This window comes from Actinia tenebrosa, unplaced genomic scaffold, assembly GCF_029948245.1.
Source record: "Actinia tenebrosa isolate PJP-AT-01 unplaced genomic scaffold, QUT_ActTen_1.0 PGA_scaffold13__45_contigs__length_12533684, whole genome shotgun sequence".
Taxonomy (NCBI): domain Eukaryota; kingdom Metazoa; phylum Cnidaria; class Anthozoa; order Actiniaria; family Actiniidae; genus Actinia; species Actinia tenebrosa.
In genome coordinates, this window is record NW_028292573.1 from 9,122,156 (window position 1) to 9,145,192 (window position 23,037).

The following is a 23,037-nucleotide window of genomic DNA, read 5'->3' on the forward strand; positions in this document are numbered from 1 at the left end:
TAGAGAATAAATTCCCCTTCACTGATGAAGCATTTTATATTTTATGTTCCTGTATAATGAAACTAATAAAAAAACTTGAGTTTTACTTAAAGTTTTATAAGGAACAGGGACTACGGAGACGGGGGGCTGGGGGTCTATAGCCCCCCACTTTTCCTTTCCCATATTATAATCTCTTATATTTTCAAATAAGTCAATTTTTTTCCCCATAATAGTCTCTTATATTTCCCGATCTTAGCTTTGCCCCCCTAACGTTTTAGAGGGTCGTCCGTGGTCCTTGAGGAATATAACAGGTTTTAGTTGAAGACGATAATCGATGATTAATGACTGATGATGGCAACGATGATGTTGGCATTTTTTCGCTTTCCGTGTGACTTTCTCCATCTAGCTTATATTTTAAAATGACGTAACAAGACCTCATTCAGAAGGCGACGTCATGTAAAAGCTCATGAGGGTAACAGAGAATTAGAGACAAACTGAAAAACGGGAACGGGAATGGAAATAGGAATGAGAATGGCTACCCTTTTTATTCCCAGGATTACTATACGATTTCAACACAGGGGCGGCGGAAGCTCAAAATCTTTGGGGGGCACTGCAAAAATCCTTGGGGGTGGGGGGGGGGGCACTGCAAAAATCTTTGGGGGGGGGGGGGGGCACTGAAGATTATATTTAACGCTATGTGATAATGACAATATTTTGTTTGATTGCAGACGCATGCGCCGTAAAACAATGATTAAAAACCAATATTTTTGCCCCCCCCCCCCCCCCCCCCGGTTCCGCCGCCCCTGCAACAGGCTAGCCATTTGAAAGATATATTCCTAGTTCTCGCTTGATAGGAACTGATAGTCCTGTAGGGAAGGAGGGGAGGGTGGGAGAAGGTGGAAGGGAAGACTGAAGGGTAGAATGAAACGACGACCACCACGTACTTGTCATGGAGGTCCGTCATGCATGGATAACGATGATATATATGTCATAGTGGATGCCGATATGATCAAGTTCCATGGGATCAGAGATCACTGCATTGGTTATTAGTAGTGTAATTATAATGCAGGAGTCAGGTTCCGTCAGGAGGATGGTTTGCTGCATGCATTGGTCCCTTTTCCCGCACATATCTTGAGAAAGAACATGATATGGACCCGTTTCTTAATCGGCATGCAGCAAATTAAAGTGCATACACTTAGCCGTTGTCGGAATCAGGATCCCTCCCCTACTAAGATGTTAAGAATGTTGACTCTGCTCTGGTATATTTAGCAATTATTCGCGGAAGGCGAATGATTGTTTTAGCATATACCAACTTGTGTACAGAGTAACTTATTTTTATATACAATAATTCAATAAAAACAAACAAACAGAAACTTGCAGTTTGCGTGACAAATTCACGCCAAACTTTAATTAGCAAAACTTTTAGGCCATACTTTGTTGCCTTTTTAGTATTGATAGGAATGACATTTACTTTCATTTTTTCAATTTCCTTATCGGAAATTGTATAGCAAAACGATTGCCGGCAGATGCCATTTTGTTGCCGACCCAATATTCCGAGATTCAGAGGTGAATATCGTACAATATTCACCTCCAATTAACCAATGAGCGAGCGCGTTCTTAGGAAGTACACAAGGTGGTATATGCTAATGTAATAATGTAATAATACTTTATTCAAAAATGTAGACTACATATTTTGAAAAGGAAGACATTGAGGTTAGCCCTATATAAGTCCCCTAATTTAAAATAAATAAATAATTTTAAGAACTAATAATATATATATATATATATGTACAATACTAACTTCAAAAAATGTTCATGTGTTTCTTAAGTATTGTTTTAAATTTATTTACGTTGGGTTCATCTGTATGATTTACTACGTTATTAGGAAGATCATTCCAAGATTTGATTATTCGCACAAAAAAAGAATATTTGTAACAATTTATTCTAGCACCCTAAAATGCTATACTAGATCCCCATCCCATTTCCTTCGATAATGTGTCCGATGCTTGGTATTACTGTATTATTACTAGGTGAATATCAATCGAACACCAATTCGGAAAAGGGTTAGAAAAACTAACTCCTTTGCGCACAGTGCGTAGTTACCAAAGACTTCACTCACGGACCTGTAGTATATTCACAAGCAAACTTGTTCTTGTTTTTCGTTAGCGATCAGATGATTGTTACACTGCTTTTCTTGATTTTGCTTTATCTTGGAAATCTTTTGTTAATTTCTTTCCGGTTTTCCGCGCCATAAATAAGGTTTCCTGGAATGCATGCTGACTCACACGCACCTATGTTGCCTGGTCGCGGTAAACGTTATACCACATGCACATCACACGGTACACATATCACACGAAAACACAAATAATAATTATGCATGCACGAATGCCAGTAGCTATGCAACATGATGGGCATGAGCAAAATATGATCTTAATGTAAAATTCACAAAGCCAAAAGTCCTTCTTACGCTGTGAAATTTTTCACACATTCAGACATCTTTGGATTTCCTGTGGTAAAAAGCTTTCACAGAATGACGTCGCAAAAAAGTCATATGACTAATCACGAGTTATTTCTTAACGATTTCCTCAACTGTGATTGGTTGAGTTAGCCATTGACGTCATACGGTCCCACTTCAAGCCAATCAAATCAAGTAAAATTGATTGACAGGTCTATTTTTGAACGCAACATCATTATTTTACGTGCCTATAAAAAGCAGCATAAACATTGCATCATAATGTTTTGGCTCGAGGAAAAGAAATACATTTTGGAATCGAAGACTTTGTACAAAAGTTAGCAAAACCGTTTTAAGAGCTCCAAGATTTCGATCGCCTTATTCTATTAAGGCTTTATCTTTGAATGGCTTCAAGTTTTTCTGAACTAAAGCCAGAAAAAATTAGTTCTTACGCAGAAGAAATACTTCGAGACTTCAGCAGTGAACAACAAGAAGACAATAATCCGCCATTTTGGATAAAAAGAGGAAGGCGAGTTAAGCACGATAGTTTTTCCTCGGTTGAAAGCAACTCTTCAACAGATTCGCCACTTTCTGAGTCCCCCAAAGGAGAAATGCATTCTACTAAAAAGACTGATGGTAAAAAAAGAGGCCGAAGGCCTTCACATTTAGACACTGAAGCTAAACTTGAACGTAGTCGACAGTCTGCAAGGGAATGTCGAGCAAGAAAGAAAGTAAGATATCAACATTTGGATGATATGGTCACTACTAAAGAAGAAGGAGTCGTAAAACTATGGCAAGAGCTTGATATGGTAAGTCATAAAGACATCTAAGAAATATTGATATGATTTATGTACTCGTAGGAATACAAATAAGTCTATCTATATAAATTTTAGACTCAAAACAGCTCTTGATCGACCCAAACAACTTTCATTATTTCTATTCAAGTTCCGGACAAATTATTCACTCTCACTCTTATTGATTTGCTAAATTTTATCAATCGCTTGGTTACGGATTTTATTTTTATTTTTGTACTAAAAATTAAATGACACTTATTATCGTACAGTTTTAGTACTATAATTAAAAAGATGTAAACAAATAATAGTTTTGTGTATAAATCGGCTTAAAAAATCGTACTTCATGTAAAAGAATTTGCCATTCCATTTTTATCTAGCTGATATTCTGTGAATATATGCTTAGAAAACATTTTAAATATTCCTTCTTGTTTGATTGCGGCATGCCGAGAGAAGGTCTTCTTGTTCTGTCTTGTTAAGGCTCATATCCACAAAATGTTCCCCGGGTATTGCCCTCGATGCATAAATATTCAAACGAAGCAAATATTTGAAAAAAATATTTTAAAATATTTTATTATAAAATATGCAATCATTTGCTTAAAACAGTTACAAGTTATCAAAGTTGTTGACAAAATATTTGAATCATTCAGTTATTTATATCATTGTTCAGTTATTTAGTCATGCAACAAAAATCTTCATTATTTATGTGTATGGAAAGGGAAAGGGGGGAGGGGGTTAGAAAATAGAATTTGGCTGTTCAGTTATTAGAGGGTTGGTGAATATGACTTGAGGGCTGGGGTGCTTGGAATTTTTGTAATACATTTCTTCCCCCGACTGGGTAGTTCCATCGTGCAATACTCATTTTGATTTATTTATTTTTCTTATAGTATCGGCGATGGTGCAAAGCAGTTGATCAAGGAGTTTTTCCTAAAGACATGGTGAAATTCCTCAAAGCTGAACGAAAGAAATGATGAAAGATCATACACACACCTTGAACACCTCACCATGCATGCAGGTTGCAAGATGGAATATCCAACGCCAGTCTATAATATTGCCACCAAGGCATATTGCATATTGGCATATTGGCCAAGTGTGGTTTACTCCCACCTCTCATTTTGTCTACCATTGGAACTAATTTTAGCTATTGGATAAATGGAAATATTCCACTCAAATTCCACCAATCACAGAAGAGCTTCTTTACTTGTTCCATACCAGTGAGAATACAAGAAGCCTGGCTTAGATTTTTGAAATAATTCAAGCAAATAAATTGTAGATCTGTCAACCTCCTGGAAGATCTTTTATATGAAGGGGTTCTTGTACCTAACCAGCTAATCCTAGCCCCTGACACTAAGAATAAACATCATATATGCAATGACATGAATCTTAGAAAAACTCTCCAAATGAAAGTCAACTAAGCGATATAGTTTACCATTGTTATATTATAAAAACTTAGCTATCCAAAAGTTGATAGAGTGCACACCACTAAACCCTTGAATGATATGAAGTAATAATAAGTAGTTATTTATACAGAATCCTTTGTTTCCTATTGTTTGATTATCACTCTTTAGTACTAAAGATTAGTATTTGTTTCACGGGTTTAGTGCAAGCACTCTACTGACATAAGTTTTAATTATTTTAAAGCAAAGTCAAATACACAAGAGACCATTTGTGACGTGTTTAATGAATATTCTGGTTGAATGATAGCAATTATTGGTCACAAAATAGTACTATTTATCAGTAACAACTTGGTTTTTATTTCATGCTTTTTACTGTTGTGCTCTAGATGTTAAATAAGTAAAAACCACTTTATTTTCATTTGACTAAAAATATTTTAAAAGTATAGCCATCAAAGCCTGATTCTTATTTGTAATACATAGTAGAACATATTATTTGCAAAGACTCTGCAACATGAATATGAGTTTCAATTCAATGTTGTTTGGTCCTATATTTGCTTGTGTCATAAGAACTGGCCCTCTTGATGCTACTTTATCACCTCAACCACTAATTATAATGAGATATTGATGTTATAGCTATTTTAGCATAAACAATAATCAATTAATATTGTGTTCAAAACCTGGATTTCTGGTGATTCATCTTCTCTAAAATATTTTTTAGTAAATTTTATGTTAAGTCATTACTTCCAAATTGAGATACAGTACAGTTTTTTTATTTCTTTTGTGGAAAACGTTTGTACAAATTGTTGTTATATTGCATTTGTTTCCTAGATTTCTTTCATTTTTGTCCTTATTGGAATAGAAGTAAAAAATATTATACTGCGTGTGTGTGTGTGTGCAGCCAGGTGACTCAAAATCCCTTGTGATATGAATAACAATGAAACAACCGCCATGTTGGTTGATCTAACAAGATAAACTAATGAAGAATGCTTTGCTATTGTCAACCAAGATGCTGGTTATGACATAATATGCACATGCTCTATTATCAATAAATAGTGTGTCCATTTATAGAGTGCTCATATTTAATATTATGTGAAATAGCTCTGAGGTTGTTTTGCACAAAATAGTGACTGTTTTGTCTTTTATTGAATTATCAGTGGTATTTAGTACTAGAGCAGTTTTCATATGACTGTGAAAAGCTCACAGCACGAAAGCAGTTGTGACACCTCAAGGCATACTCCAGCCTGATCACATACTCCATCCAATCAAATGCCTGAAACATGGTAAAAACACATTCATGGACATTCAAGCCAATGCCAGTCCAATCACATCGCACAAGAAAAAAATTCTAGAAAACATTGTGATTGTGGTAAGGCACGTGAATGCTACCAACTTTTTGACAGTCATGAAAACTGTTCCATTGTGCTAATTACGTGCTGTACTGCTGGTGTATATGGTATTATTATGTATTCTATTAAATAACCATTCCTGATAAAAATCACGCAATTAACTGTTATTATGTAATAATTTGTTCAAATCTGCAACTGTATGTACATGTATAAATAAAGTATAATAAAGTATATCAAGGCTGTGTAAATATATTGACTGTGGCATGGAATTAGCACAAATAAGTAGTGACTACTACTACTCCAGTTTAGATTTCGAAGTGATATTTTCATTTAGTAGTCCTGTGATGCTCCTTTTTACATTTATTCTGTTCAGTGACCACAAATAATTTAGTTCCAAGTCGAGGTTGGAGTTGCCAAAAAAAATGATAAACAATAACTACTTTGTATGGCAACTCCAACCTGGACTGGATGCTTGTCTGTGTGGGATAATGAGGCCCCTCCCCCCCCCCCCCCATCATCAAGATATTCTGCTACGTATGTTAATGAACTGCTGAAGTAGACTGCTGTTTGGCATTTAATCTAGTAAAATGATGTGGAGAGATTTGAGGACCTGCTTGGGCTACTAGATGCCTAAAAGAACAGATGCATGATGATGTCATCATGTCACAATGAGGCAAATGCCGGGCATGGTTCTCCTGCTAGACAGGAGCACCCAGAGTATACTAGAATCAGTCCATGAGGGGGAAACTGATGATGATGATGAGTCTCATGAGAATAAAACTTTACTCCCTAATATATTCTTTGCCTTTGACAGTAAAACAATAACATCCCACACCAGAATAACTAATTTTATTACAAGAAAACTCTGCAAATGTACATTTTTACAGCAAAGGTTTTAATTGGCACAAGACTTCTTTTATACCTGTATGATACTTCTAATCAGTACATTTCCCCTTCAAAATGCAATGCAATGATGTTGTGCCTTAGGTCTCGTGATTTTGTTACAGCACATTGAATGAACTGTTACAACGCTGTTGTTTTTTTATATAATTGTAACTTTCAGGACTGGTATAAAAATCAATGGTTGCCAAATAGAAGCCATTTTAGCCCCCTTTGCCTCCTATGTTCATCTTTATCTTTTTTAGTATTTTCCTACTGGTGGACTACCTGTGCCTAAATATTGCTTCCTGTTGCAAAAAGCAACAGGAAGCCCAAAAAAGAAATTTAAAGATAAAACCAAAAAAAAACAACTAGATCATAATTCAGTAAAATGCAATGATAATTAGTATGTCTATGATCATTAATACATCTGTGAGGAATATGGAGGTAAATGCATCTGATATTGGTGTTGAGAATAGCTATTATAGTGATCACCTATTGCACCATTTACAGGGAAACTAGATTTCACAGTATTGTATGAAGGTTGTACTGTGACTGGAGCTTCGACTGTCTGTGTTGTATAAAATGTAGAGATTTTACCAGCTTTAACAAAACTTGATGATAGTGATGGTGTGCTCCTACCACGCCCAGCTGCATTTCCAGCTTTGATATTACCAGGAATAAAAGGCTTTGTGGTACCAGGAATGACACCTACGAGTCAAGGGATTGAAAAAAAAGTTTTTAAGGTTATTACCACCATTTTCAATGCTTGATGCTGATAGAGACAGCAGTCACGATTTTGAGCCATACACTACCATTATTCATTGTTATATTATTCTCATAATTTATTTGATTGATTGTGGTCTTGTTCAGTACCAACTGGTTTCCCTCAGTGCTGGACAGATTATGTGTATCAGTTTTTACTTGAGATGGGTAAAGGTCAAGTGATAATAATAACTTACCTCCTCTCCCCTTGGTTTTTTTCCTGGCCGGTAAAGCAATACCCTTAGCTATCCCATCAAGCCTTGCCTTGTGTTTTGCACTAGTCATGTGTTGTTGCAGTTGTAATGGTGAGTTGACGCTGATGTCACAGTCCTTACAGTAATATTGACCAAGTTGTGTGCCACCAGTGTTAATGTTTGCCCCTGTGTTTTGCAGATTCTTCATAATTCCTACAGTCGTCATTGCTGTTGTAAGTTTCTTGTATCGTATTTCCTGCCAGCCTATAAAGAAAATAACATTTCAGTACGATTGTGACAGAGCTTTGCAATCTTTGAAATACATCAAAGCAGTGGCAGATCCAAAGGGTTGTTCCATGGAAACCCCTCTTTGTAAAGTCAAACAGTTTCTGCCTGGCTACCATTTTGGAACCCCCCTTTTTAAAAACTCGGATCCATCACTGCAGATGATACTGTATCATGTACCCTGAAACAATTTTTGGGTTGATTCTAGACTTGCCCCAAGGTGACCTCTCTTGTCTCCAGTGATAGTCATTATTTGAGTGAAATGAGAATTTGTTGAGTGCAGCGGACAAGCTACAAAGTCACATCATCATCATCATCATCATCACCAACACAATCATTATCATCATCACCATCACCATCAATATCATTATCATCATCACCAATCATCACCAACACCATCATCATCACCATCATGATCATCATCACCATCATTATCATCATCAGCACCACTACCATCATCATCATCATTATCACCCACAACATCACAATCACCATGCACCACTGTCATCATCATCATCAACCTCATCACCATCATATTATGATAATAATAATAATAATAATAATAAAAGGTGCTTGGAACCTCTATAATTTCTTTATAAGAATTGAAAAGGCAGCAAGAAATATTAAAAATGAAAGCACTTAGATAAATGTTCAAAGAAAATAGTTCTCAAAAAGAAAAGTCTCAAGTCTGGATTTAGTGTAATTTCTGCCATCCTAATTTCCTTAGGAATTGAGCTCCATAACGTTGGAACTGAATGAATAAATGTTCTAATCACCATACTGAGTAACAAGATAGCAATCAATGGAATGATTACCTGGCTCTTCAGCTTGAGGAGGAGGTGGAGGCTTGGCTTTACCCACAATAATCTTGTGTCTTAATCCACTCACATGCTGCTGAAATTGTCTGGGAGAATTCAGTGTAATGTGACAATTTTCACAGGTAAATAGCTGACACTTCACATTTGATCCAAGGTTTATATCTGGCTGTTTTGGTTGAGCTGCTTCATTTTTAAAGCCAGCCGTTTGTCCATCAAGAGAGAGAGTGCTACCATTACCCATTTTTGTAGAAGAGGAATATGGAGAACTTTTAGAAATAGCATCTTCTGAAATTTTATGTCTGTGGGCTTTGCCACTAAAATGTTGGTCAGCTTGTGTTTGTGAATTGAATATCTTCTTACATAATGAACAATAATATTCAATAGATGACGGAGCTATATGTGTGGTTTGAGGAACTGGTGTGTTGATGGTAACTGGATGACTGACCACAGGAGGAGCTTTCTGAAAAAAATACAATAAAAAATGGAAGTGAATGAGTGGGAACAAAATAATAGTAAACAGACTAATTCACCTTTTCGGCACTAGCTTGGATTGTCTTAAGGTCACCAAAATATTCGGACATCGTTCTCAGGATTCCCATACAAATTCACTGAGTTTAAAGAGAGAATTTAGATAGATTTTTTTCTTTAGTTAGCTATCTTAACAGCAATAAGAAAAGCTTCAATCAAGCTAGAAAAATGATCATTTATTTGTATTTAGAGAACTAACTAAACATTAACCAAGTAAATAGTTCATTTAGAGTCAGTACATTTGTACGGAAATTCAAGAACAATGTCTGAACTTTTTGGTGACCATAACACAATCTAAAACAATTTATACCCCTTGATGGCTAGCGCTGAAAAGGTGAATTGCATCATCTGCTAATACCATCAGAATAGCGGCTGCCATGTCTCTATGATTCTCTTAGTGGTGGCTGGAAACCATCAATAAAAATGGACCAATCAGAGTAAGAAAAAATAAAGACTATCCAATAAAACTTGTATTAAGACACCATTAGAGAGATACAGGACTGTAATAATCTCTAATAAAAAACCCTCTTATGATGAAACACATTTTAATAATATGATAATGATAAATATAAACTCTGCATGTACAGTCAGTGACAGCAGGAGTTGGGGAAGTTGGAGTTTTTTTTGGGGGGGAGGGGTAGGGGTAGAACTTTTCAAATTTTACAAATATTTGTCAAAGCAAAGGTTTACATTTTCGAGAGAAGTCTAAATTTTTTGCCCTCCCCCCCCCCCCCCCTTGGCAGTATCCTTGGCAGTATTTAACAAGCTTAAACCAACATAACTGCACCACCAGCTGCTGGCCCTTTAAACAATAGAATGTGACAAAAGTGTTTGTGTGTCTAACCATAAAACCATTTTGACCCTATCTAGTTCATCACAAAAGCCTCAAAGCTATTATCTTGCTAAAAGCCATATTTTATCATTTGGATTTCTTTGTTTTTTTAAAAATTTTCTCATAAAAAAAGCATGAGTTGAATTGGAATGACAATAAGATAAGAATCTGACTAATAAAACACTTAAAATTGCTCTTAGCGCCAAGGATGGCCAGTGTGTATGACTTAATAGTTGGGAAAGCTAAACAAAATACATACAGCTTTTTACACTTTAAATATGCATGCTATGTGTAATTTTACTCCACGTTCTATTCGTAATCTTACATTTTATATCATGTCTGAATGCAAAAGCCTCAAAGATACTATAATTTTATTATTGAACATTTTAGAATATTTAGATTATTTTTGTCACGAATGACAGATTATAAATCTATGGCCATTTCATGTGTAAAAATAAATGGACAAAACCAATTAAGTAATGAATATATGTTGTCCTAAGGTCTAGACTTGGCAGGAAGCTATTGATCATTTGATAAAATTAAGATAAAATTTTACCATTTGTTTATTTGGATGTAGATTCGAGACTTGGTCCTTAAAAATTTCTTCAAATATTTTAATACTACTGTATGAAACAGCTGGGCTGATAATCAAAGTCAGGGAATTGTTAACTCAATCTGAGTGCTACAGATATGAAATGGTGCCAACATATTTTCAGTACTTTATGTCATTAAAACATTAAAGAACGGAAACATTTTACACTATTGTACAAAAAGCTAAACAACCTTTCCCAAAATAATTTCATTCTTGCCAAGTTCGAAATCAAATAGAAATTTTGGCGAATAAAATTCATCAAAAACAAAATTAAAATATTATTGTGGAGTTATATTGTTTGTATGTCCAATATGCTTTGTCCCCTTTTGTCGTAATAAATCATATTACTGGATTACTAAGGAGTTTTATAAATTAGTAGAATATAGAACTGGTAAATAACTTAAGTCATGTGGGTTGTATGGACTTGGATATGAAGAAAAATATAGACTGATCCAATATTCATACTTATTATTGTATTTTACTGAAAGGTTCTTGAAATTGAATTTTACAACAAAATGATATGCAAGTGTGTAACTTGAAAAATAGACAAAAGATAATTCTTCAAAATTATGAATATACATGACAATATGTATCAATTGGAATGAATAGAGTATTTTTTATTATCATGTTTTTAAATTCATTTTATACTGTAGTTTTGGTCCTGCGCAGCAGCAGGAAACAACATGCATTTATCCGTATTAAGCTTTTAAGGCATAGTAAAGTACTGAATGATAATATTATTTGTGTACTATCAGATATAAAATAATATCTCAGACAAGGAATGAATAGTGCTGAGCTAATTATTCCATTTTTTCTTCAAATGAATTTTGTATTTTAAGTACTGAACAGACCTAACAATATACATGTATAGGAGATATAGAGGATATTACATGGGCGCGCGGAGATATGAAATTTATCTTCGAGTGTTGAAAAGATCTCTCACAAGTGAGCACAGCGAACGAGTGAGAGATTTTTAACACGAGAAGATAAATTTCGTATCTCCAAGCTCCCATGTAATATTCTGTTTATTATATAATTATCAATGAAGTATGTTTTGGCTTTTTCAGGCAATTCTTTCCGTGTATTTTTGAATAGCCATTGCAATGGTGTTATCACGTGTGAAGATATCAAATTTTCGAAATAGAGAAAAATAGATATTTCATTGGTAATTATATAATAAAATGTTTTACTAAATATTTAGAATAATATCCAGCTGCTTTCTTCACATTTGACATATTATCAACTTGAATTCCAAGCTTCCTTTGCTTATTCAAGCTGTCTTAGTAGTTTTGTTCAAAATTAATATCTTCATAAATATTATAAAGTTGTGAATGAGATTTCAATTTGATTGAGTGGTTTTCTCTAGGTTTAACGATAACATTTTTGTTTTATTTGACTTTGAAAAGGAATAAAGGAAAACACTACTTGTCATATAGCACATAGATTGTTATTCATTCAAGGTGTCTAATATGCAAGAATATAATATATATATATAATATTACTGTACGTAGATCTTGGCATGTTTAAAAATACTTTCTCTCAAGTAAAAAATGTCTTTCTATTTGAATTTTCTAGAGGTAATAATGCAATCATATACTCCCTTGTATGTGTAATGTATAGATTTTTATGTAAAGAGTTTTGTAGAGAGAATGATAACAATAATAATAATGATAATGAAAACATTATTTTGATGCTTTTTGTTTTACAATTGCAATGGTAACTAGGTAATTTACAATCGCGGCTACTTGAATTAAAGATAAATTCAGTTTTAATTAATGAAATGAAAGGTTTATAGCTCAAGATATGTACTTGGATACATACAAGAAGATGAAAAAAAAAAAAAATCATATATATAGTAAAAAAATAAAATAATAAAATAATAAAATAAAATAATAATATTTTATAAGGAACATTCTACAACTACAATAAGAAACACCACTACAAACTGCTACAATTCTACATTTTCATGCATTACACTATTTGAATCAGGGCTAAAAAATATAATTCATTCATTGGATAGTGCCCGGCAAGAATGGGAACTTGTCCAGGCAAATCATTGCAGGTTATTTTGACCAGTAACATTGAGCCAGGAACAAGGTATGACCGAGCTAAAAATGCAAAGGCCAGTGATCGTGACTGCCAACTGACCAGCTGTCATCATGTTCAGGTCTTTAAAATGAAATTCTTAGACTTATCTATTTTGATCTTAATGCAACTATTAGGCAATTTTTTTATTTCTAGCTAAAAACATCAAAAACTATAGGACTAAAAGTAATACATAAAAGGAATATAAATTTTTAACTAATAGGTGAAAAAATAATGTAAATGATTGAGACTAATATAAGGATAGGTACTCTAGATAATGGTTCCAATTTGTTTCTACAATAATTCAAGACACTGACAGGCTGAGCAATAACACTGAGACAAAAATGGCATTTGTTGAGATAAATGAAAGGAGCAAAGATTTCCATTAACAAATACAATATGTGTATATACAATACAAAAAATTGAGTCTAAAAACTAATTAAAATAAAAATCATAAGGAATTATCATATGGAATTAAGATGCAATCGATAAATAAAAATATGAAGAAGGGATCATCTTTTTACATAGAATAAAGCAGGGAAGCTTCCTTTTTAGTAACGATAAATCAAGAATCTCTTACATTAGTGAAATATGATTTAAATATACAGTCAAATGATAACACTGTCTCATAATAATTATTATATATTATGAAACCATCTGAAAGGAGAACTGAAACCTCTCATTAAAAATGCAAATTGTTGAAAAATATCTGCCAAAACAAGACATTTTGTCTTTTATATTTGTATTTTTGTTTACCTTATTTTATTTTATGAATTTTGGCTTTTTGTTTAGAAAAATATTGATCAAACTTATAAAATATAAATTAGAGAAAAAAGTCTGAGCAAATGCAAAGTACTCTTAGTGAAGACTTGGAATATCAAAATCAAACAAGGCTAGTGATTAATGAATTTATGTCTAGAAGCATTTGTAAATAAATATTTTTCTCTTACAAATAAAATAATAATAAAAAAAATAAAGGAATACTTTTCATTACTCCTATAGGCTATGAAACTCTGTAATATTAAGCTAACATTTTCCCTACTATGTATTCATGAATTACAGACGGATAATGTCCTAGAGAAATATATATACATATTTCATTTTGGTGTCAATCATTCATGCAAACATTAATAACGAACATAAAAAAACATTATTGAAGGTGTCCTACACACGTAAAATAAGTTTAGTACACATTGTAAATTCTGTATAATTCTTATAAGCAACTCTTGTAAATTTACATAAACATATTCTTATTTTGCTGAAGATGTCTCTCGAGCTGAGAAGTCATTTCTTTTTCTTTAAGTAAAATAAAAAAATATTTATTCCTTTTTTGTGTCCTATTAAATGAATCCCTTAATTTTGCCATAAGGAGAAAAGATCTTATGCTGGGACAAACTTAAAATATACTTATATACACCGGTAATTCACCTAATAATCTACGGAAATTTTAAATATTTTAGGCTGGGACCATTAAGAGTAGTTATAGTTTCTTATAATTCCAATTCAATCTTCCAAATGAAGAGATTAAGACACTTTTGTTTCCTATAAAACGTTTAAATGTAGGACGAGAAAACGTCTGAAGAAAGACGACATGAAGAATATCAAATGTTCTTTGCTTTTACTGGGATCTACTTTGGGTGTTAATGATCGTATATTTATCTACTTACCACTTCTGCTGCCATTTCTAACATTTTTACTTTCCCTTGATGGCTTTTTCCCTGGAAATGTTGGTAAGCTTGACTAGCAGAATTGAGTTTGACTTGACACACTTCACAAGTATAAAGCTGCGTCTCACAAGAGCTTTTTCTCTTTGTTCCCTTACTTTTCTGCTGTTCTTTACCCGATTCTGTTGTCTCTTTAGCATCTTCGGTTGATAAAGAGCCTTCTTGTGGCTCATTTTTGTCAGAAACTTGTTTGTTTTTGGAAGAATTTACCGAACAAGGATCGGCCACGCTTTCCTCCATGTCAACAGACTAAGGAGTCCAACACACGGTATCCGTCCCGCAGGAATCCCGCTGCGACATCAACACATGCGCACTTCGAGTTAAGAAAAAAAAATCTAAGAGTACGTGTGTGTGTGTTTGTGTGGTTTTCCCCCCATTTATTGCCAGAAACCTATGTATTGACTCTTTTTTATCAGATGGCTTTAGTTTGTCATTAATAATTCGTTCCCTAGGAAAAGTACTGTCAAATACTATTCAAAAAGAATTTTCTTGAAAAAATCATATCTAGCCGAGCAACAATAATAGTTTTATTTTATTTTATTTTTCTATTTTCTTTTTACTCAAGGGACCGCTCTTTTTTTTATCAGGGAGGAGGGGGGGGGGGGGGTTTGAAATCTGAGGGGGGAGGGGTATGTAAAAAAATCCGGCTTATAGAGGGGGTCCACATGTAGAAGGTCAATGTCAAAAGGGGGGCATTCAAAAGTATCAGCAATTTACGTTGAGATTTATTTTAATGCTAAATGATCATGAAAAGCGAAGTAATTGGACTTTTTTTTAAGTACAGGCTAACATTTATTTGATACTACGTTTTGATCTCAGGAACTATCTTCATTACATTCAGTTTACATTCAGCTTCATGCATATCTTACAAAAGTGCAAACATTCAAGGAAATCCACTTTCAAGAGAGAGAAAACTACAGAGAATTTGTTAAATGTTCCCGTAAAACTGACAGTGAAACTGAGAGTTGTACATTCTGTGAAAACTGGATAGGGACTGAAATATCAACTTGTCCAAGACCTTATCCATACAGCTCATTTCTGGCAGATACCATTACCTTCCATACAGTAAAACACCTGTGGAAGGAAGAACAATAGATGATTGGAAACCAAGAGTTCAGCTGCAGAAGGCTTTTGATGAAGGAAAGCTCTCTACATCAAATGAGGAGAGTGTGTCAGAGTTGCTGACAGATTCATGGTAAAGGTCAAGCTGGCGCTAGATAAACTTCAAAAAGTGGAGGCAAAGGAGTTCAGAAAAAGAAAGAGAAGGACAGAGAAAGTTAAAAAGAAACAGGAGATACAAAAGAAAACCTACAGTAGCTATGATTGGCAGAAATTGATTACTGAAAATGACTTAATTGAACTTACAGTATTGGAGCTTAAAAAATACTTAAGATACGGAAGCAAGTGAGAGAAAATTGAAAGAATCAAGCTACACTGGGGTAAAGAATACCAACTTGAAGACAAAGAAGTACATAAAGAATTAGAGGAAATGGATGAGGAACAGGAAATATATGAAGACAAAACAGATGAAGAGGATGAAATAGAAACAGACAGTGAAGCATGTAACAAAGAGGACTTTAAGTCACTCTTCGTCAGAGCGCTGCACTGTCTGTTTCTATTTCATATATGAACATGATAACATTGTGCTTGCTGTCATTGGCCAGGATGGTGACCAAGGTCCACCAAATGTAGCTCGCCGTTCAGGAAGAACTGTCAACAGATGTGAAAATTCTGATTATCTGTATTTTTGAATTATTTGCATTCAAAATTGTTATTTAGATATATATTGATGTGGTGAGGTGATAATCAGTAATTGGAATGCAAACTAGTCAGAGTAACTTTATTAACAGTACTATTAAATACACACAACTTTGAGAGAAACTTATAAGAAATGAACGGTCCCGGCTAATATAAAATATATACTATGTCTATGCTTACAAGGATAATACAGAATAATACAGTTTCAGCTGTTATATAACAGTAAAAATCCTCCTTTTCATTGAACAGCTTAACTTATAAATAAGGGACTGTTCATTTTCTTACGGGCATGACTGGAGGGATTTTGAGAATTGGAAGTACAAAATGCATGACCCCTTCCTTAACCATGCCCGTAAAAAATGAACGGTCTTTGAAGTGTAGGAAACGTTAGTAATACACACAACTTTGAGAGAAACTTATAAGAAATGAACGGTCCCGGCTAATATAAAATATATACTATGTCTATGCTTACAAGGATAATACAGTATAATACAGTTTCAGCTGTTATATAACAGTAAAAATCCTCCTTTTCATTGAACAGCTTAACTTATAAATAAGGGACTGTTCATTTTCTTACGGGCATGACTGGCGGGATTTTGAGAATTGGAAGTACAAAATGCATGACCCCTTCCTTAACCATGCCCGTAAAAAATGAACGGTCTTTGAAGTGTAGGAAACGTTAGTAATAATCAATGGCCGCTGTTATATTTCTTTGTATAGCCTTACATTTAAAACCCATAGTATCATTCCTAAACTGCTACCTGATTGAATGAGTAATCTAAATTGCACGGAAGTTACATCAGTTAAGTTCGAACTTGATATGTAAATATATAGTAGCGTATAAATAAGCAGATGAAACTTGTGCCCCATGCAGTGTGTTCTTATACATCATTATCTCACATTTGAATATATGACAAAACTATTAATAATACCTTTAGAGTGTTATGCCTTTCATATCTATTATTTCAATTTCTTTTTCAGTTCTTTAAGCCAATACATACAATTTAATTTCTAATAATAATTTGATCTACCCTGCGAGCAGCCGGTTGTTTTTCTTCCCCTTTGTAATGCTGAACAATAGGCTTATAGCTAAAACGGAAAAAAACCCTCTGAATGTATAGGGTAAATTTGGTCCTTTAGTGGATATTAAATTTGCACGGTAATGCGTATCTCCTTGATTCCAGAAGCTTCGACATTAAAGTAAATGACTCTCTAAATGGGTTCTAAGCTCATGCATTGCGATTGGACTGGGCGCGTTTTCTTGATTTTTCATTGCGGCTCAGAGCTAGCGGAAGCCATTTTTGAGTGTCACGATCCGATTACGTTTCCAACCTGCTCGAAAAACAGGTCAATAAAACCGACTGGTCTTCGCTTTTTCTGTTTTATTTGCTTGTGTAGATTTGAGAATATTCGTCTTTGGTCGGAGTTCAGTAAAATTCTTTTCTCCTATATAACGGAAAAGAAAGATAAATATGATTATATTAAGTAAGATCAACATATCCTTGAAGAAATAACAAGACATAGGGCTTCTGTGAACGCGTATAAAGAAAAAGCAAGAAAAAATTCGAGAAAAAAATTTTTTTTGTTACATAAAAAAAATAAAAAACAAGAGGAAATGCTCCATGGAAACCATTCTATTTTGTTTTTCAATTGGGAAACAGAGAAAATTAAAAATACCTAGAAAAGACCAATCAGGAGGGCTTATCGTGCATATATCATACCAGACCACATGAAGACGATATTTTTTTGGATAACAAAGCTATGAATAATATTTGTTGTCAGAGTTTTTTTCTGGAAATAAAGCTGAATTTTTGAAGGCTTTGTTTTCATGGAAGCGGGAAGCAACAGAAGATGTGGCCTTGTGTGAAATAAAGATTTAACTTACCAATCTTTTTTCTCTTTTGGTAAGACCATTTCCTTGAAATCTAAAATCCAAAGAAAAACAAAAAAAAGTCATTTTAGCATGCAAATAATAATAATAAATTGGTGGCCTTTCATGTGATGTCATGCTGTAGGAAAACTTGTCTGTTCTGCAACTAAGGAGTTGATATTCAAATTTGTCCATACAAATGTAAAACCGTAAAGTTTCGTGAAAATCACAAGCAAACTTTAAATCCGAAGACAAGTTTTCTTTAAAAATCAATTTTACAAAGAAATTTATGTTGACAGGCAGCTACAGGCGAAATTCGGCTTGCCAATATACATTTCTTTGTAAAATTTGTAATGTTCAAAAATTTATACATTCTCTGCTGGATTTATCGGCAATCTTCACGAAACTTTACAATTTTACTATTCAAGATTTTACTGTAAACTCTCTTTTTCTGGCCGATAAAACGGATATATATACTGTATATATTTTTCCAATAGAGTGACATCACAGTGAAATCCTCAAATACCCCCTGAGTTGTTCCTGTGTATCTATCTATCTCGTCTTGAAATTGTGATATTTTTCATGAAGGCTATATATTAATGAGGGTGCCAATGGGGGTATACCCAATTGTTAGTTAACTATTGATTTCAGGAGAAATGCTATAATAATTTTACAAGCGCTGGCGATAATATTAAGAAAAGATAATGAAATTTGTCAGTTAACTATACTATTTTTTGGCCAATTGAGTTAACTATTGACCCCATTGGCACCCTCATGAGTTGTAGAGTATGAAATTCGTGAAAGATAAAGATGATGAATGTACTTACTTTTACAGAAGCCGCATTGCCTGAAGCAATAATGACTGAGGAAGAACCGAGGTCTTGGAAATTTACCCAGACACCAGAAACGATGGCCAAACTGTTTGCATGCGTGGGGATATCTATCTTTACAAACTGTAACGCAAATGTAAGCATTTAACAAATTTACAATAACAAAAACAATAGCAATTGATAACAACTTCTAGTTTTTTTATTGACAGCAAGAGCAACAGCAACGGCAACAGCAGCAGCAACAGTATCAACAACAGCAGCAGCAACAGTAGCAACAACCACAACAGCAACAGCAGCAGCAAAAACAACAGCAACAGATGCAGCAGCAGCTTGCAGCAGCAACAACAGAAAAGACAGCAGCAGCAACATTGCAACAGTATCCATTTACAAAGAAACTAATGAATATTTACATACTCTGAAAATGAAGTAATAACCCATATTAACTTTATGCCTCAAATGAAATATAGAAATATGAAATGATTTGTTTAACATTTGAATTTGTAGGGCAAAGAGTAAAATCTCTCTTACCACAAATTAAATTATGCGAGTAGGAAAAACACTGCTTTCACTATACTTTTATTTTCGTTCAATATTTTGTTTAAAATCGAATGGAAATTAGTTGTTTTCTTCTCTAGGCTTTCTCTAGTCTAGCCTTTACTCGTTCAGTCGTTTTATCAGGACAGTTGAATGCTCGACTCTGCCTGATATGCCTACAAAAAGGTTCTATTTTTAAATCTCCAGCTATTCATTTTAGTAATGAAGAGAAGCATGCAGCCGTTCATATTCAGATTCCATCTGGGGGGCAAAATCAAAAATGGATTTTGAACTCCTGCAGGTAATATTCTTCTTCAGACTAGGTGGTTGCTGTAATACAAGGCTGTGTCATTCAAGTGGTGCCACACAGTAAAACCATTTTAATCAACCGTTATAGACACCAATCAGTAGTTTAAGAAAACAAAACAAAATCAGCACCTCATTCAATAAAAATCAATAGAAACTCGAAATTGCCCTTAGGAAGACTCAAGAACAATGAAAAATGGCCCATTGTGTAAAATCCACTAACGAATCATTTTGTATTCTGACTTCAACAAAATAAATAAATAGCCGTTATTTTAAATAAGGTAAACACGTATGTATTAACCGCGAAAAGCTATTTAACAGACTAAGGCCCTCTGTTTCTATGACTGAAGTATGACCAATAATTTTTCCTGTTTTAACGAAGAAAAACTTGAGGGCCCGACGAAAAACCGTCTCGATCAAATGATTATAGCCAAGCGGTCTACTGTCGGTCAAGGAGACTTGAAGTATAAATGGATCATAAGTGGTCATTCCTTTTTTCTATTATTATTTTCATGATAATAGACCCCGCTAATAAAGAGTTTTAGATTTACGTTCACGGCAAACGTGAAACGTCAGTTGATCAGTAAAAAATTCTTTTAAATTACTGAAAAAGAATCGCAAAAACGTCCAAGTAGTAGAAAAACAAAAGAGTATTTGCGCTTAGTGAGAGGGTTTGTAAAAGGTAAAGTAAAATACAGGAAAACTATGAAAACGTGGTCACGTTTGCCGTTTGCGGGAAGAAAAAAAAGTCAATCTAAAAGTCTCTATTAATGCCAAGCTAATCAATGGCCAATTTAAGTGTTTCTTGAATACTTACAAGGACATCCAACACCTGGCCTCTTGTCATCGCTGACGGCTGGTGTAACGCCATCATAACAGCATCCATATTTAGACTTGTAACATGCTGGAGGGGAGGCAGCCTTTCCTAGAAATTATGAAGCATTTCGTGAAATTTTAAAACTAAAATGGCGTTGATGACGTCATATGAGTGCAGCAATCAATGCATCAACATTGATATAATAATATATTGATAGTATATTAATACAAATCTTGTACTAGTGTACCTGAAGAAGGCAAGTAATGGCTTGCCGATCGTTTAAGCAAAAACATTCCCACCTATGGTGTGCCGGCCTTTTATATTTATCTAGTTTCAAAATAGTGATTCATCGTACCCACTATAGCGACATTAGTGTTGCTTGTGGCGTTTTCAAATTATTGCATTCATCAACATTTACATTGCTTTTATTAGTTTTAGCACATTTTTTCCCTCAACAAACATCTCGGAAAGGAAAGTTTAGACTGGCTTATAAACTGCGCATGTACAATGCGCATGTTCAGATCGTTTCCAGTACCCTCGCGATCCTCCGCCAACTAAAGAAAATCTTTAAAATAAACACGAAAATATGTCTGCTAAGATACAACGTTGGTTGAATTTACTTCGCTTAATTTGAAGTCTGAATGGTATGAACTATGGCGTACAACATACAAGTTTCAAGAACTCAGTGATTTTACGTTTTGACTTCGTTTGTCATTAAATAAGTCTATTTGTCAGACAACTGATTTGCAGACTTTACAATAGCAAGAAAATTTATTTGTGTGGCTAAATTGGATAATTGTTTTTGATAATCTAGAGAAATCTAGAGTATTTGCTCAGTTTATTTTCGACTAATCAGATTAATTATATTAATTGTAATTGTTACTCCTCTTTTTCAAAGTGATATGAAGAATATCGTATTTATAATTACAACCTATGAAACCACAAAAGTTTGAAATCAATTGAGCGAACTTCCTTTCCGTCAAAAATATGTGCTTGAAAAAATAATTTGTAATTGTTACTGATTTGCTTCGTTCCATACCTTGGTTTTTACATCTTCCACAAGACTTGGGGCACAACTCGCTCATTTCGGACCATTTATCAATAGCTTCGCAGTCTCCATTAGCTTTCATTTCTTTGCACAGTTTGTCTTTGTCGTAACAGAGAAGAGCTGTAAACAAAAAGTCAACAAAAATGTGAAAAATTAATGACTTTAAAATCTGAACTCAAATATCTGAGAAATTACTAAGTGCCTGATTTTTCCATGGTTTAGTTCTAAAAATTTTCCTTAATTGCTTTTTATATTTTTATCTATCTTATTTAACCATGTTTTTTTCGTTGTTCTCTCCAAAAACCGAACAAAGAAGCTCATCTGAGAGATTGTTTTTAGTTATATTTAAGTGTTAAAATTACAAAATATTTCTCAGAATGAATAATAAAGTTTTGATTGGATTTTATTTGAGAGACTTAGTACGAAAACAAGATATGGTATGTGACTTACACGAACATCCTTCCTTGTTCCAACCTAAAGCGTCAGTGACACCATCTGGACAACAACCATATTTACTCTTATGGCAATCAAGAATACCTGAGGAAAAAGAAAAAAAGGTTAAAAAAAAAAAAAATTTTAGTCAAAAACTAGTAATAGTTTTAAAATTTCCCTAAAAATTTTAACACTGATTTTTCTATCTCACATATTCTTTTTTACAAAGAGAGACGTACGTCCGATATAAGCTAAAGTAATAGATCCTTTTAATGTTTAAGTTTCCTTCCTATTTACTTATAATTGTCTTGAAGGATAAAGGAGATTCTTTCAATTTTGAAATCATTATCCCTAGAAGGGAACAAAAGAGAGAACAAAAAAACCCCCTTTTTTTTTCAAAATACTTACGATGAACTTGGTCACAAAACGTCAAATCGACGACCGAAAGAATATAAATTATTGCTAAGATAGAAGCACACATATTGAGAGATTTTGACATGATTCTTATAAGTTAGTTCCACTTGTAGGCGAGTGTCAGTGAGTGTATCGTCTTTGGTTATGATCGCTGCTTGGGTGAGCAAGCAGTCTTTAAATACGTAAGCCCATCGCTGGGTTTGAATAATAAGGTCATATCAGTAACCTTTTTCCTGATTCATTGCCCAAACATCAAACATTTTCACCGCATTCAAAGGCTCATTCAACAAATATTTGTCATTTTTATATCGATCATTATGGCTGGTCAGAGTGCAATACTCGGTAATACTCTCATCCAACC

The 23,037-nt window shown here is 34.0% G+C and overlaps 3 protein-coding genes across 3 annotated transcripts; 1 reads left to right on the forward strand and 2 right to left on the reverse strand.

Moving 5' to 3' along the window:
* The first annotated feature begins 2,718 nt into the window (after nucleotides 1-2,718).
* LOC116302159 (cAMP-responsive element-binding protein-like 2) lies at nucleotides 2,719-5,684 on the forward strand. Its single transcript, XM_031711381.2, has 2 exons — nucleotides 2,719-3,240; nucleotides 4,110-5,684. The coding sequence occupies exons 1-2, from the start codon at nucleotides 2,836-2,838 to the stop codon at nucleotides 4,191-4,193; spliced, it is 489 nt and encodes a 162-aa protein (XP_031567241.1). The 5' UTR covers nucleotides 2,719-2,835; the 3' UTR covers nucleotides 4,194-5,684.
* A 1,115-nt stretch (nucleotides 5,685-6,799) lies between these two features.
* Nucleotides 6,800-14,942, reverse strand: LOC116302158 (zinc finger protein 385B). Its single transcript, XM_031711380.2, has 4 exons — nucleotides 14,611-14,942; nucleotides 8,904-9,366; nucleotides 7,807-8,067; nucleotides 6,800-7,555 (listed from the first exon to the last, which is right to left on the reverse strand). Exons 1-4 carry the CDS (start codon nucleotides 14,905-14,907, stop codon nucleotides 7,266-7,268), a joined length of 1,311 nt encoding a protein of 436 aa, XP_031567240.1. The 5' UTR covers nucleotides 14,908-14,942; the 3' UTR covers nucleotides 6,800-7,265.
* Nucleotides 14,943-16,493: 1,551 nt separating this feature from the next.
* On the reverse strand, nucleotides 16,494-23,037 carry LOC116302169 (uncharacterized). Its single transcript, XM_031711391.2, has 7 exons — nucleotides 22,671-23,037; nucleotides 22,281-22,367; nucleotides 21,822-21,950; nucleotides 20,783-20,890; nucleotides 19,123-19,248; nucleotides 18,311-18,350; nucleotides 16,494-17,871 (listed from the first exon to the last, which is right to left on the reverse strand). The coding sequence occupies exons 1-7, from the start codon at nucleotides 22,759-22,761 to the stop codon at nucleotides 17,853-17,855; spliced, it is 600 nt and encodes a 199-aa protein (XP_031567251.1). The 5' UTR covers nucleotides 22,762-23,037; the 3' UTR covers nucleotides 16,494-17,852.

What these genes read in the sequence shown, in the direction of transcription:
- LOC116302159 (XM_031711381.2), top strand. Translation starts at nt 2,836, where the DNA reads ATGGCTTCAAGTTTTTCTGAACTAAAGCCAGAAAAAATTAGTTCTTAC. An exon ending in TATGGCAAGAGCTTGATATG is followed by an intron (nt 3,241 to 4,109) that starts GTAAGTCATAAA and finishes TTTTTCTTATAG; the next exon opens with TATCGGCGATGGTGCAAAGC.
- LOC116302158 (XM_031711380.2), bottom strand. Translation starts at nt 14,907, where the DNA reads ATGGAGGAAAGCGTGGCCGATCCTTGTTCGGTAAATTCTTCCAAAAAC. An exon ending in TAGAAATGGCAGCAGAAGTG is followed by an intron (nt 9,367 to 14,610) that starts GTAAGTAGATAA and finishes TATTTTTTTCAG; the next exon opens with AAAGCTCCTCCTGTGGTCAG. An exon ending in TCCTCAAGCTGAAGAGCCAG is followed by an intron (nt 8,068 to 8,903) that starts GTAATCATTCCA and finishes TTTTCTTTATAG; the next exon opens with GCTGGCAGGAAATACGATAC.
- LOC116302169 (XM_031711391.2), bottom strand. Translation starts at nt 22,761, where the DNA reads ATGTCAAAATCTCTCAATATGTGTGCTTCTATCTTAGCAATAATTTAT. An exon ending in GTTTTGTGACCAAGTTCATC is followed by an intron (nt 22,368 to 22,670) that starts GTAAGTATTTTG and finishes CTTTTTCCTCAG; the next exon opens with GTATTCTTGATTGCCATAAG. An exon ending in GCCAGGTGTTGGATGTCCTT is followed by an intron (nt 19,249 to 20,782) that starts GTAAGTATTCAA and finishes TTTGCGTTACAG; the next exon opens with TTTGTAAAGATAGATATCCC.